Source organism: Mustela lutreola, chromosome 7 (genome assembly GCF_030435805.1).
Source record: "Mustela lutreola isolate mMusLut2 chromosome 7, mMusLut2.pri, whole genome shotgun sequence".
NCBI lineage: Eukaryota > Metazoa > Chordata > Mammalia > Carnivora > Mustelidae > Mustela > Mustela lutreola.
This window is the reverse complement of record NC_081296.1, coordinates 121,425,234-121,441,425: the sequence shown is the minus strand read 5'-3', so window position 1 is coordinate 121,441,425 and position 16,192 is coordinate 121,425,234. Positions and strand designations below refer to the sequence as shown.

Here is a 16,192-nt window from a genome sequence, read left to right as displayed (position 1 = left end):
GGTTCTTCTGCTTTTCGTCCTGGATCTTTTACATGCTGACCCTTGGATTACCTCCTACCCCATTCTTGTATCATTTTATGACAAATCATTGCTTGAAGATAGGTTGGGAATAGATTTTTTGCTTTTCTTTTTCTAAATAAGGATATTTTGAGTTGAATACATTTTAATCTGTTGCTTGCCTTTCAAGATACTGCTCGTCTTATCTGGGTGCATAATGGTGGCCATTTTTCTGAAGAGCGGGGATAGTGCCATCTCCCTTATCAAGATCAAGAGTTGAGAAAGCAAGTAAAGATTGAGGCAGTCTTCCCTCAGTTCTCCAAGAGGAAATGAGAAAATTCTCCATTGGGGAATGTATTGATGACAAGAAAAAGACATTTCAGGCACTCTTGGTAGAGAGGAACTCTGGTTTTCAAAAGGAATTGGAGTCCTTTCTGCTAATGGACATGGGGCTGTAAAAAGTGCCATATTGTATAATTGGTTTTTTTTGAACCTCTGGTAATCTACCTTCTCTCCACCTTGTTTTCCTCCTGACCCCATTCTCTCTTCTCTTCCTGCTTCCTTTCCCCCAAAATGCCAAAAATGAAACCAACCATCTTTCTCAAGGTGGTTTGAAAGTCACATGCATCAGAATTAATTGGGGTTGTTAAATTCAGATTCCTGGGCCCACTTCCCAGATTGAATTAGAATATCTGGGGGTGGATCCAGAAAATCCACATTTTTAAAGAGTCCCAGATGATTTCTCAGGCACTTTACACTTGGAACCTTAAACTACAGATCTTTGACATAATCTTTGTATCTTGACTGTGAGGGCAGACTGCTTCTAAGCTTTATCTTCCTAATGAACTAGATCATCCTTACCATTCTCACCAGGAGAGCCAGCTGTAGAGCCCCTGCTGAGAAATCATGGTTAACATCGTTCACTCTCTGGATTTCAGGTATCATTCTGCCCTCTGGTAGGAGTTGAATTTTGTGCCCAAACACAAAGAATTCTGTTTTAGTAGCTGATGCTTTTTAGACAGCACCCCCAGACGCTTAGGAGCAAATTCTACACCCTTCCCTCTGTGTGAGAGAAAGGAAGCACAGGAGAGAAAAGTTAGTGATTCTCCTAGAGCCCACAAACAGACCTGTGTAGGATGGCTAGAATGCGAAAATTGGTCAAAGAGCTCTGGTGGGGGTGGGATGGGCCTGATGCCTGTCCTGGGCAGACTTCGACAGGTCTGACTAGAATCAGCAGAGGAAATTCCTGTTATCCGATGCAAAGGGCGTTTGCCAGAGGCCCCAGCTTTCCTGTCAGAGGTGCCCAAGCAGATGCAATCCCCTGCTGCTGTTGCTGGTGTGGGGCTGGCCAAGTTTCTTGCCGTGGAGTCTTGTTTCCACCCCCAGCTCCTCTTCAGTCCTACAGATGGTGGTTTATTTGTACACTCTGTGCTGCTGTGGGATTGAAAGCCTCTCATTGTTTTTGAGCTCAGTGTTTAGATAACACCGCATGCCTGTGGCAGCTAGGGCACCCTGTGAAGGAAATGCCTGGACTCTAATAGCCCCGTCATTCATTCTCTGTATGTGAGTGAGTGTGGCCTCTGTTGAGGACCATTATGAGAACATTTCTCTGCAGAGATTATTACTTGGGGCCTGCAGGGCTACCAGCCTTCTTCTTGATGTTGGGAGTACTAGGCTCTGTTTCCTAAGTCTTTTTTCTCTTTCCATTCTTTTCAATCCTACAAGGATTAAATCCTGTTTTGCCCCAAGCCTTGTTTCCACATGGAGCTGCAGTACCAGAGCTTGCCTCCCTCTGGTGAGAAGACTGCTCTGGAAGACACAGGGCTGACCCACGCTCGTGTGGGTGTAGATGGTTTGACGACTAGGTCGGGTTGCTGCCTTTACATGTGGTTCAGGGGCTCCTTTTCCTATGGGATATCTCTTTTCCTGTCCCCCTTAATCTTACCCTTCACGCTCACCGCAAAAAAAGAAAATGCGTTGTCTCCATTCAATATTAAATCTCTTCTGGTAGTTTATAGCTCTTTAAGTTTTCACTTGGTAAAATGCTATTAAAACTTCTTTCTTAAAAATGTTCAGATAAATCTGCCAGGCTCTAATTTAGGTCTCTCAAGGCCGTTTCCAGCTCTGTGATTCCCTAGAATTTATAAGCTGTTTTTTTCCTAAAACTACTAGGACTCTTTTCTTTCCAGGACAACAATGTCTGTGTGAGGTAAAATGAGTTCGTAGTTTTGATGTCACATAAATTTCTGCATCATTCCCCGTGTATATACTTAACCTCACTTTCCTGCCAGTAATTCAGCGCCCCAAGAGTTGAACACAGAGTACAAAAGAAGTTGGTTATGATATGGTCAGTGAGTAGTTCATCCCTTCATAATGAAATAGAGTCTGGTTAATCAAGGGCACTAATTACTGGAAGATAAACACACGGATACACACCCTTTGCTGTTTTGTATTGTATAATTGTTAATGTTCATGGCCAATCTGGTTCACTGTAAAACTGAAAGTATCTTCTGAGTCATCAAAAGAAATTATTTGGAACCATACTGTGTGAGTTTGTTTTAATGTTAGGAATATTATGAGACTCCAGAAGAATAGTAGGCAAACCAGAGTGTATCGGTCTCCCTAGTGAAGCTGGATAAATATATTAGCCAAAGTACATATAGACTTGTTGGGAATTGTACAGGAAAATAAGTCATCTTGCTTCTCTAATTGTTACAGTACTTACCCTGCATTTAAATTAAAATTTTTTGTTTAATATTTACTCTTTAGTTATGCCATCTAGAACATAAAGTTTCTGTGAACAGATTAAAAATTCAAAAATAAATGCTTAGGTAATAAAATGATTTTTTAGAAGATTTTTTTATTCATAACAGAGTGTACACAGGAGCTCAGTGGTGGGGGGAGAGGGACAAGCAGACGTGCCACCGAGCACGGAGCCTGACAAGGGCTCCACCCCAGCACCCCAGGATCATGACCTGAGCTGAAGTCAGATACTTAACAGACTGAGCCACCCAGGTGCCCCAGTAATAAAATGATTACTGTTAAAAAAAATATCCAGGGGCACCTGGGTGGCTCAGTTGTTTAAGCAACTGCCTTCAGCTCAGGTCATGATCCTGGAGTCCCCGGCTCGAGTCTCACATTAGGCTCCCTGCTCAGCGGGGAGTCTGCTTCTCCCTCTGACCCTCCCTCTTCTCAAGCTCGCTCTCTCATTCTCTCTCTTTCAAATAAATAAGTAAAATCTTTAAGAAATATATCCAAATTAAGCAGTAAAGTATCTGTTTTTCTTGCTGATGTGCTTTGTATCTCTAATACAAGGATAAATATATCCCTTAAATGTCATCCACGATTAGCCAGTTAGAGTGGACACGACTTATCTCGCAGGGACTTGGTGAGTATCTGCTTGATTATGTAGTTAGCTCAGGAAAATGAAGTAACTAATCATTTTAATATGTCTCTTCTTTCATGATGCTTTTGTTCTTTATTTCCTTTAAATTAACTGGTAATTCACCTTTTGGAGATTGAAAAGAGGAACTGATAGGTTAAATAACTTGCTCTAATGAAATCAAGGAGCCATTCATATCCCATTGTTATCGTCTAGCCTACTGCATAGAAATACTTCCAGTTGTGCAAACCTAGCAGGAGATTCTGGACACGTTTTGGGAAGAAGTAAATGTGGTTATTTTGTAGGCTCTTGTCCATCCGTCTCATGCCCAATCCCTCTGCTTCCTGCCTTCCAGTTCTCTCCTGCGCTATGGTGGCAATCTATCCCTCCAGAGTGCCATGAGTGTGCGATTCAATAGCAACGGCACCCAGCTCCTGGCCCTGAGGCGTCGCCTGCCCCCTGTGCTCTATGACATCCACTCCCGCCTGCCTGTGTTCCAGTTTGACAATCAGGGTTACTTCAACTCTTGCACCATGAAAAGTTGCTGCTTTGCAGGGGATCGCGATCAGGTAGGTGCCCTCTGTCTCCTGCATCCTACATTCGTGCTTTCCTCTCAGACTGCTCCTTCTGTGCTGGTCTGTTTCTCTTTTGCATCATGTCAGAAACTACTGAGGCACACTGTGTCTGTGGACATTCTTGCATATTATTGAGTTTCTTTATCAGAGCTGCCTCTGAGTAATACGAGGCACACACCATGAACCAAGGCTGGCCACAGTATAGTTCTGAGCAACCAAGATTTGCCAAGTTTGTGAACAGACTTTAAAATTCTAAGAATGTGTCATTTCAAAAGGAAGGAGGGAGTCCCTGGAAAATGAGCCTCCTGAAAAAAGAGAGACTGTGTGTGTGTGTGTGTGTGTGTGTATCAGTAAAACACGATGATGAATGAAACACCCTAAGTACCATCCAAGAGACATATATCCTGAATGGCCCCTTGGGATAGCATCTTTTTTGTGGATGAGATGGGCTGAGCGGCTTTGTTTGAGAGAAAGCCAGATGCTGACTCTTACTTTTTATTGCCAGCCTCACAACTGGGAAGGAGAACCCAAGCAGCATTTCCAGCCTTTTCAGAGTCTCACTGGGAATTGAAATACTGATGTTGACTTAGAACTGGCAGCTTAGAAACATGCTTGGCATTCATGCACCTGTCTTGGCCATAGACGTTCTGAAGTGGGTGTCAGTGTGTGGACCAGTTATACTGGTCTCAGTAATCAAGCTGAATAAAGAAAAATATAAAGAAGCATTGATCAAATAAACAAATTGGGTTTTTTTTCCCCCTTCTCAAGCAGAACGAATCTCACGCTATTTCACATCTAGATGGGAAGAGAGAGACCGTAATTTCATGCAAATGCTTGGTGTTTTCTTTGGGCTCATCATCATTATTAACATACAATTTTCATATGCTCTACTTGCTTCTTTAGAGTTATTTGTGGGCAAGGGACATAAAAGAAACAGTTCTTGGGGAACCTGTGAAGACCCTGCTCTTTGAAAGCAGAACCTGTGGTTTTTCTTCCCAGACTGAAATTGCTACATGCTCCCCAACATTAGAGCTTAAAGACTAGTATATGCAGTAGGGGCACATGTTGAATTGAGTTAAATGTTAGAGAAACTGAAAATGTCTTTTAGGTTGTCTAGACTAGGGACTTCCCTTTTGTAAATAGAGAATATGTATCTAACAGAACTATGTTGGAGTCAAGGGGCCTACGGCCTACTTAGCTGTGATCCACACTGGGAACCACTAGGTGGCCTCAGTCATATAAGCGATGTCTCCTTGAAGAAGCAAAATGCCTGAATGACTTAGTTTTTACAGGCTGTGTGTTCCTGGGGTGGAAATAAGCATTGTTTCTAGACAAGATCAGACTCACAACAGAACAGATCATTATCCACTCTTTCGATTGGTTGATTTCATTTCACTTAGATGTGGAAATGACAACCAAGCCTCTCCCTCCCTTTCTCCCTTCCTTTCTTCCTTCTTGACTTTCTTGCTTTTAAGTTTATTTTCCATCTTCTGTCACTCTCCTGTGATTTTTATTTCAATGGCCAATAAAAAGCAGACACTAAATGTAATGGTTTATTAGGTTTTATTACTAGAAACGGGGCTGAGGGAAAGATGAAAGATATGAAGGAGAATGGATGTTAATTTTCTTTCAGTTCCTATATTAGCAGCCAGAACCTGTCTGCGTGGAGCCCTTAAAAGACCCAGCCAATATGAGTCTAGCCAATTATTACTCTAGCCAATATGTAGAACACCCCGACCACGCTTTCTTAACCTCTGCAATACCGACTTTTTGGTTGAATAATTCTTTGTTTTGTGGGTTCTCTTGTGCACTTCAGGATAGTTAGTAGCACCCCTGGCCTGTCCCCACTAGATGCCAGTGATGTCTTCCTAGTCATCCCCCAGACAACCAGAAATGTCACTAGACTTTGCCAAGTGTCCCCTGGGTGAAAATTGCCCCCGATGGAGAAACTCTGACCTAGATTATAATAACCATTTTGCCCAAATACATTGGGACAGGTATTTCCACAGGCAGAACCAGAGTAAGTGTTCATGATTGTCCTGGGTACTTACATACATTGGCAAGATGTAGTTGTTTTTGCCTTTAAGGTTATACATAATGATAAAAACATTGAATAGCTTTTGATTTTTTTTCTCTTCAGATTTGACCAATTTATTATGTGTGTTTTTAAAAAGAATATTTAATTTCTATACCCCACGTGGGGCTTAAACTCATGACCTTGAGATCAAGAGTCATATGGTCTTCGAACTGAAGCAGCCAGGCACCACTTATGTGTGATTTTTTTTTTTTTTTTTTTTATCCTATGGAAAAAGTCTATGGGTACTGTATCCTCTCTAACAAACTAGACTGTTTTTTGGTTGGGATATGTGGTTTTCTGTGAAGGAGGATACAGAGTTATTGAATCTACCTTTGGATCCATTTCAGAGGTAGAGTCTTTCAAGTTTGTTCATAGTCCCCATAGAGATGATCAGAAGTATATAACGTAGGGAATAGGAAGTACAGAGATTTATGTTAGGCTATTTTTGTTCACTCTTTGGGGACTAAGAAATGAAGTGTAGCTAATTCATCATTGTCTGGTCTCTAATACCTGGCACACAGTGAAAGCACAATAAATATTTGTTGAAGCAAATCTTGAATACTTTGGTCAATGTGTGGTTTTTTAGCTTTTTAAGCCTAAGGCTTCTCTGACTATAAGTCAGAATTGATAAGTACCATTTTTTCCTGCTTAACTTCCAGGGGCTTTATGAGGATAAATTAAAAGATTTTCAGTCAGACTAATCTACTGACCTTATACTTTCTAAGTGTTGTGCAGGAGGCCAAACTTACTCTCTCATTGCTAGAACATGTCTCTCAGAGGTGATTTATAGGCTCTGACTTTCCACACTCAGAGCTAAAGCAGCAGCTGCCACAGTTACAGTATGATCTGCAGGACTGACATTATATTCTCTGACTAGTCCAGACAGGACTTTTTCTGCTGCTTTCAAATTCCAGTGCCTACTCTTTCCTTATATTGGTCTTTATATTTGCTCTTGTTTTTGTATACTTCAAGAACGCCCACAGCTGGAGGCTCTGTGCTCTGGAACTCTTCATTTAGTCATAGGCTGGGTAACCATCCCAGAGAGGAATCTGAGAATTTCCATAATAGGAATGAACATGGTCAAGAAAGACACTAAGTGATCTGTGTATCTAAGACAGTCTTCTGGCTTTTAATTACAGTGAGATTAGTCTTTCCACACAAATGGACCCAGATACTGTGCCAGAGAGCCTATACTTCCTTTCAGACTAACCTAGGTTCACTAGGTGTTTCTTCAGTCTCAGAATGAAATTAACATTTCAAGAAATTGGATTCAGGGAATAGACTGTGAAATAGGCTGAGCCTACTTTGTGTCTCACCTATGCTCAACGCTAGCATTGTAGATAAATTCTAATTATAGAGCTATTAGAGATCATTTTGTATAACCCTCCTTTTATAGATGAGAAAGAAAACTGAGTCTCAGAGATGTTGGGGACATAAGTCAAGACAAAATACATGTTTGTAGCTGAGCCAAGACTAGAACCCAGATTTTTGAGATCTCAGTAGAGCCCCTTTTTTTTTAAGATTTTATTTTTAGGGGTGCCTCAGTTGGTTGGGCAACTGCCTTTCTTTCTTTCTTTTTCTCTTTTTTTTTTTTAAGATTTTATTTATTTATTTGACAGAGAGAGATCGCAAGTAGGCAGAGAGGCAGGCAGAGAGAGAGGAAGGGAAACAGGCTCCCTGCTGAGCAGAGCCTGACGTGGTACTCGATCCCAGGACCCTGAGATCACGACCTGAGCCGAAGGCAGCGGCTTAACCCACTGAGCCACCCAGGCACCCTGGGCAACTGCTTTTCGCTCAGGCCATGATCCTGGAGTCCCGGGATTGAGTCCCGTATCGGGCTCCCCGCTTGGCAGGGAGTCTGCTTCTCCTGCTAACCTCTCTCCTCTCATGCTCTCTCTCTCTCAAATAAATAGAATAAAATCTTTAAAATAAAAAATAAAATAAAATAAATAAGATTTTATTTTTAAGTAGTCTCTATACCCAGTGGGGTGTAGGGGTGGGGGGATGCTCAAACTCAACAACCCTGAGATCAAGATTCACATTACAGCCCTTTTCACTCTACACCTTGATGCCAGCAGAAGCAAGGCAAGCAGCAAAAATGAGTGATTTGGGTTAGAAGGTGGTGGAGGTGGTGGTGACTGTGGCCAATAAAGAGATCCCACCCCATTTAAATATAATTGACTCCCATCTAAATGAAGCTTTGACTCAGCTTTAGCCCATTGTTGCTATGAGGGTCTCTGGGTTTTTTCAAGGGAAGCCGGAGATCAAGATTTTAGTGTAAAAATCTCCCGATTTTTAAAATATCACAACAAATTAAAACCTAACTGTATGAATAAATTAATCTGTACATCATACCTGTTCTACATTAGGAGCCCCCAGTTTGAAACCTCTGGCCTCCAGCAGGATATTTTTCTCTCATGTTTAGTTTCTTGGTCTGTCCCTAATTCATAGGTGAGTGGAGACAAGTTCCCTTTTCCTGTCTCCTACTGGACCCTTACTTCCTGCCTCCCTCTCCTCCCATCTTTTAAAATAAGAAAGTAGATACTTACTGAGCATCTACTGTGTGCCAGAGGCTGTGGTACACACATGACTGCCACTCCCTCCTCTGTGGGGAGTACTCTTCCCCTCTCTCTCTGCCTCTCCCCCCTGCTCATGCTCTGTCTCTCTCTCTCTCTCTCAAATAAATAAAATCTTAAAAACAAACAAAAACACACGACTGCCCAGTAACAACCTCTTTTAAATTTTTTTCTTGTTTTTTTTTTTTTTTAAACATTATTTAAAGTAATCTCTATACCCAATGTGGGGTTCAAACTCCTGACCCTGATATCAGGAGTTGCATGTTCTGACTAGGACAGCCAGGGGCCTCGTGATTTTCATTGAAAGCCCTATATACAATCTGTCTTCCCAGCTCTTGGCCAAAAATACATAGTTTATTTACTTCTCATACAGTCTTTTTAATTATTCAAGTTTATAACTTCTGTCATCAGATAAGCTGGTATAAGTGCCATCAGATTGGCTGAACATCAACAGAAACAACTAACCCAAGGAATCTTGCAGCCAGGGCACCTTGGTGGCTCAGTTAAGCGTCTGTCTTCTGCTCAGGTCATGTTCTAGGGTCCTGGGATCGAGCCCCACATTGGACTCCCTGCTCAGCGGGGAGTCTGCTTCTCCCTTTCCCTCTGCCTGTCTCCCCGGCTTGTGCTCTCTTTCTCTGAAATAAATAAAATCTTTTTTAAAAAAAAAGAAAGAAAGAAAGAATAGAAATCTTTCAGTAAAATAGCACTCCTTCCTCTGGAGGCTGCCTAAATCCAAGGGCTCTCCTCCTTGCTATCACCATCATACTCGGATTTTTTGTTTTTTCTTTTCTCCCTGAATCCTGACTGGGTACATTCTGTCTCCCAAGCTTCACACTCCCCTCTGCATACTCAGTGAGCCAGTCTCTTAACAGGGTTAAAAAGAAGGCCAATTTTCCACCTGCTAGCTCTTCTGGCACACACACTTGTAAGGCAGCATTCTGCTTTTGTTCCCTTTCCTTCACAGTTCCTTAAATGGTTCTTGCCCTAGATTGTGAAAGTCCACCAGAGCTCAGGCTTCTGGGAAGTCAGTCTTTCAGGCTAATAGGTATATATGTAGTCTGGAAATGGACAGCGTGGTTATTTTTTAAATTTTTTTAGATTTTATTTATTTCTCAGAGGGAACGCAATAAATAGTGAATGCATAAGCAGGGGAAGTGGCAGAGGGAGAGGGAGCAGCAGACTCCCCGCTGAGCAGGGAGCCCAATGTGGGGCTCCATCCCAGGACCTTGGGATCATGACCTGAGCTGAAAGGCTCTTAACCCACTGAGCCACCCACGTGTCCTTGCTTTGGTAATTTTTTTTTTTTTAAGATTTTATTTATTTATTTGACAGACAGAGATCACAAGTAGGCAGAGAGTCAGGCAGAGAGAGAGGGGGAGGCAGGCTCCCCGCTGAGCAGAGAGTCCAATGCGGGGTTCGATCCCAGAACCCTGGGATTATGACCTGAGCCAAAGGCAAAGACTTAACCCACTGAGCCAACCAGGCGCCCTGCTGTGGTAATTTTTAAATCTTCTTTTGCTTTAGTTTTAACCTAAAGCCTGGACTTAACAGTTCTACCTCTTGCTGAATATGGGATGGGGAAGGAATGGGAAAGTATGATAACATTTTCTCGAAAGGGCTGAGCATTGGAGTTTCTGAGCACTGCAATCACTTACCCAGGGCTTTCTTTTAAACTTGATAGATGGTGGGGCCCCCAAAATCATGAGAATGAAATCATCCTAACTCATCCCCTGGAGAGAAGAGCTGACTTGTTCCCTGTGAGTCCAACAAAATGGCCTTGAATACGTGGCCTGGCCTCAGACATTACATCATCACTCAGCCTTTCTATGTTGACATTATGTGGGTATAGCAGAGGTGCAGGCAGGGAAGCACATAAAGTTTAACTTGATTCTTTCTATAACTTCGTGTAGCCCTGATTAATCTTGCTGGGGGTGTGGCATGCCATATATTCTCCTTTATCTGAAATAAAGGCACCCTCTTGGGGTCGGTCCTTTGACTTGCTTTGTGACTTGAAGCTATTATTTTCTTCTCCTCATCTTCCTTTTCTATCTTGTATATTTTTAGCCCTTTAGCTTCTGAGGCATTTTTCATTTCATGTTGAATCCTCCCAGTGACAGATTTCACCCCAATGCAAAGCTGAGGCCTAGAGTGTTTGAAACAGCAGATGTCATCGGTCACAAGAGGAAGACTGGACTGAGTCTCTTGCTTGTGATCATGCTCTCTTCTCTTCCTCATAGATGAGCTGCTACCTGGGTTCTACACAGGAAGTGTTGGTAGCACCTTCCATGGACTAAGAGAAATTCCTTGTTGTATATATTATTTAGGTGAATTATTTTACAGGCTTTTATAGAGAGAAGGTAGCATGAAAATAATACCAGCCGTGTATAACTCTTTTTGAATCCTGAACCTTTTTGAAAATCTAAAAGCTATGAACACTTATTCAGGAAAATGTACATATGCACATCATTTTGCATATAAAATTAAAGAGTTCATGAAATTCTGGAAACCTAGCAGTTTTGGGTATTAGACATCCTGAATTAAGATTTTACCCATGGATTAGATCCCTTAGTTCATTTACTGATGCAGTTTTAGAGCTTTGAAAGCTTCAGAGGTTCTGGAGTATAGCAGCCTGTTTGATATGGTCTGGTTTATAAGTGTTTAGCGGAGAAGGAACACAGGTGAGCTTGATTTCTTCTTAGGAACAAAAGGAATTGATAGGATCTGGTGATACAACATGATAGGTCTCCCTCAATGTATAGTTCTGGCTCAGAGGCTGGACTCTAGTACTAGGAAATTGCTGGTAGATACCCAGGAAGGGAACAGAATATTACCTTTCCTGCTCTACCTGCCCTATCTCCTGTAGAGATTTGCCTCTCTTTCCGGTGTCTTCAGACTTTGGAGAAAAAGGAAAGTAACGTTTCTTCCTCTGAGTGGTTGGAGACCCTGGCTTGAACAATGAGTATAAATACTCCTATGCAGACTGAAATGAGTGCTGCTGTCTCTCTACTGCCCAGGCCCCACATCCAGCAACTGAGGCCCACAGAGGGAGATTGATGCCAAAGCCCATTGGGTTGATTGCCCTTCCTCTTGCCCAGCTTTCCAAAAGAGTTTTGCCAAATAAGAATTAATATTTAAGTAATGCAGCCTACTTTGTTACAAGCAGCTATTGGAGACTTAGAGCATTTTTATATTTCTTCCCTACTGATTATTTGACTACTATTGGCTGTCTTTATGGAACATTTCTTTATTAATAGAATTTTCCTACTTGGTTATTTTAATAAACCAAAGAATTCCAGGAACCTAATGGAGTTGAAATGGCAAGTGGAAGCAGGAGTCATGTAACTTTACCTGAGCAGAAAATAGTGGTAGTCTTATGGATATGCATATTTTTATTCTTTTGTTGGGAGCCAAGGGAATTCTGTTTCTCCTATCACAAATAAGATAAAATAAACTTAAGGGCTTTGGGCATTTCCAAAGCAAAATTGCACTGATTGCTTTAGATGGCATTTGTGGCAGGTACTGGGTGTAAATGATATGAATATTATATACCAGTTGCAAACTTTTTTCTGGAAATAATCTTTGAAAGAGCACATCACGAAGTTGTTCAATCACATTTTTTTCCCTTTCTGACAAAAGGTCAGAAGTAAGATTTAAATAGCAGTCTCTCTGCTGTTACTAATCTAGGCTAGAATAGCCATCTGGTTTTTCTATCCTAGTCAATACAGTTAATTAGGCAGGCATGCCATTCACTAGAGACTAATTAATCAATTACTATGGAAGGAGCCTTGGAGAAAACTGTGTAAGTTGATCAGTACTCAATGAATAGAAACTGATTGATATGTTCCCTTCTTTATCAACAGATGTTTGGGAATATCAAATGCTGTGCAAACATACATACATATACATACACTTAGAAATGGAGCAGAAAGATATTTCTGTGTTAGCAAAAGGCTTGTTAAGACATTAACGTGTTATTCTTGGAGCATGTCAGGTGATGGCCTATCCCTCCTGCTGTCTAGAACATTTTCCTCTTTTTAATATGGATTTTGGGTGGGAAGAAGGGGGCAGTTTTTGCTTCTATAATGTTTCTAAACCCAGTGAGGCCTTAGAATATTGTTGGTAAGGTTATCTGTAACACCTTTAAATAAAGGTGTTAGGGAAGGAAAAATAATTTCTTTACTAGACGATGGCTAATACATTTGGGGTTTTTTGTTTTGTTTTGTTTTGTTTCCCATTTTCTTCTAAGAAGCTTCTATTTAGTAGGCAGTTTTGCTGTGGCAGGCCAGGCTATGCTTAGATCCCTCTTTGACCCTTCAAGTTATTAAAAATTTTTTGTGACTTGGGTGACTCTATAAAGGTGGTCTCTGTTTTTAGAGGCATGGACTTCTCTGGGTATTCAGCTAACAAAATGCCTTTGCAAATAGAGGTCTTTCTCAGAACTTGTGTAATTGGAGAGTGCTAAGAGATGAAAGGGGCAGGAAATCCTGGAGGGGACACTGGTTATTACAGTGGCCTACCAGAGAGTCAGAAGTGTTAGGTGAATGGCTGTTTCTGTAAAGGTTAATGGATTGACAAGGATATGTGGGCAAATGAGACAGCGACAGAGTGCTAATGCAGTCATCTTTTTTTCATGCTGATGGTAGTGGTTCCTTCTTAAAATCTATTGAGAAGAACAGCTGTTGTGTCCGTCTGCTTGACCAAGTTAATATTCCATATTGATAGTGGATTAGATAAAAGGATTAGATAAAATGCCCTGGCCTCGAGTTAACTCAAAAGCGACTGAGCTGCATGGAGGTGAGTAAACAGACTGTCTTCTTGGGACTGTAGAATGAATGAACAGTGGGGGGGGGGGGGTCAGAGTGTGGTCAGCCTTTAACCTTTGTGGTCAGCTAGCTGGGGAGGATTGTGGATGACATGGATCCCCACAACTTAATGCTTGTGATTGCATTGGTGTGTCACCCATTTTACCCACAAAGTCCAACTAAAATTAAGTATGTCTCCCATTCTCTGATCTGAACGAGTCTGTGGGTCTCCCACCTCCCCCCATAATCTAGAGCATTTTGGGAAATGGGGCTTTAATTGCCTAGATACTGGACTACAAAATATTTTTCTCCTTCTTTGGAGCCCTGCCCTGTTCCTCTTAGGATATAAAATAAAAGATTTGTATGAAGTGAGTTTTTAATTTGTCATTTACCTCCCACACTGTTTAGAATAAAGTCAAAGAAAAGACCTAAGAGAAGGTGATTCTTTACATTCATGTCCTACTTGGTGATAAATTTAATATCACCTTGTTTAGTTTTTGCTTTTCTAAAATGGAACAGCAATCTTTAAGTTTTTTCATGGTAGTGTTTTGCTTTGTTTTAATTTTATTTATTTATTTATTTATTTTAACAGCGAGAGATCACAAGTAGGCAGAGAGGCAGGCAGAGAGAGAAGGGGAAGCAGGCTCCTTGCTGAGCAGAGAGCCCGATATGGGGCCCGATCCCAGGACCCTGAGACCATGACCTGAGCTGAAGGCACAGGCTTTAACCCACTGAGCCACCCAGGCACCCCTGTTTTTTGTTTTTTAAAGATTTTATTTATTTATTTATTAGAGAGAGAGAGAACATAAGGGGAGAGGTCAGCGGGAGACGCTGCTCCCTGCCGAGCAGGGAGCCCGATGTGGGACTCGATCCCGGGACTCCCAAGATCATGACCTGAGCCAAAGGCAGTCGATTAACTGAAGAGCCACCCAGGTGCCCCTTGGTAGTGTTTTAAATGTGAATTTTGCTTGTGAAGTCCTCCATCATAAAAGGGAGTAAAAATATTAAGTGTGGGAATTTGGGGCAAGCATTTTTTCTGTTATATTTCTGTAGCTTACCTATTTTTAAAGGGTTATCTGCTGCTGAACCATTCTGTTATCTAGGCCAGAAGAGTTTACTCCTGGTCAGCCTCAGATTCAACACCAGATTCCCTGAGTAAAAATATGCAGAGACTATTTGAAATTAGATATCAACATAAAAAGGAAAAGAAAGAGAAAGAAACCTGTACCTTCAGTTTCACCACTTGAGGTGAAGTTCAATTTTCTGGTTAATTCAAGTAATTACCATGTTACTAAATTTGGATATAATTATGCAGTTTGGGTAGTGATTTCTTTTGGTGGTGATTGGTGTTGGCACTATTTGGTCTTTGTTCTCTTGCTCATTTTTCCTTGTATCCCACAGCAAGTACTTAACTGTGAGAAGGCGGGTCAAGACTAGCAGTGCCCCAGTTGTCTTCTTGAGCACTGTCTGTTAGCAGGGCCTCAGTCGTAGGCTCCAGCCTGACCTTGGGAGGAGATGGCCCCTTCCAGTACACCCTTAAAAGAGGGACCATTTCCAGCTCCTCTGATGATGTTAAACATATCTCTGCAGTCAGCCTGCTTGAAATAATCTGTGTTTTTGCAAAGCTTAAAAAAAAAAAAAAGACAAAAGAATTCTTTTGGCTATCTTATATTTTAAATTAGCCCAGAACTCTGTGCCCTCTCCTGGAGGCCACTTCTCCCAGATATTCATACAACTTGTTCCTCATGTGAGCTCTGCTCAAAATTCCTTGTTGTCAGAGAGGCCTTATGTGATCAGTCTATGTAAAACAGAAATAGCCAACTCCCAGTACCCCATATATGTCCTAATATCCTGTTCAATTTTTCTTTATAACACTTACACCATCAGACACACATATATATTCTTAACTTTTTTTCCTCTGCCCACTCTTCTCTCACATTACATGTCCATGTAATTTTTTCTCTCCCCACACAGTAAAATATAAGAAGCTTCATGAGGGCAGGGATAGCATTTTTTTTTAAATCAATTCTGTATTTCTTTCCTTGGCACAGTGCCCAGCACATAGTAGACATTGGATAAATATTTGTTTAATGAATAAAGGATGAACTCATTTTTATTTCAGTCTCCCACAGTCAGCAGTATCCCAGGCAGCCAACTTTTAATGCTGGAAGGGGCCCAGCAGACAACCATGAAATGCCATAAATGAATTCCAGGGCAGTTTTGTGATTCCAGTGTGTGAACACTTAAACGGTCTGACTAGACGGCAGTGGGTCAAGACCCCCGTCTTGGAAATCATCCCAAGCTGTTCCCTTGTGATGGTTCCAAGAGGAAGAGAGGGTCAAGAATTGCCCTTACTCCTGAGGTGAAGCCTGTACATTGTATGCATTTTCTACATATTTTAGGCGCTGTCATATTAAATCTCAGAGGCCTTTACTCTGTGGGAGTTTTCTTCCTTCTAAGGCAGTCTTCTGAGTCAGCATTCTGTCTGGGAGTCCCCTTTTACCTTTTCATGACTTTCCCTGCTGAATAGCTGAGCAAATAAGAAATCACTGATCCTTCACTATGAAATACTAAACCTGTGATAAGCCCAGCCTGTCTCACTTTTTTCCCCCACTTTTTTTTTTTAAGATTTTTATTTATTTATTTGATAGACAGAGATCACAACTAGGCAGAGAGGTAGGCAGAGAGAGAAGAAGGGAAGCTGAGTAGAGAGTGGATGTGGGGCTCTGTTCCAGGACCCTGGGATCATGACCTGAGCCAGGGCAGAGGCCTTAACCCACTGA

The 16,192-nt window shown here is 41.6% G+C and overlaps 1 protein-coding gene across 3 annotated transcripts in view; it reads left to right on the top strand.

Moving 5' to 3' along the window:
* The window catches only part of DCAF5 (DDB1 and CUL4 associated factor 5), a 102,688-nt gene that overhangs the window by 50,062 nt on the left and 36,434 nt on the right, over positions 1–16,192 (top strand). For all 3 annotated transcript variants that reach the window (XM_059182426.1, XM_059182425.1, XM_059182427.1), the window contains exon 6: positions 3,735–3,948. In XM_059182426.1, coding sequence (XP_059038409.1) covers positions 3,735–3,948 — 214 coding nt within the window. The remainder of the gene's footprint in view (positions 1–3,734; positions 3,949–16,192) is intronic.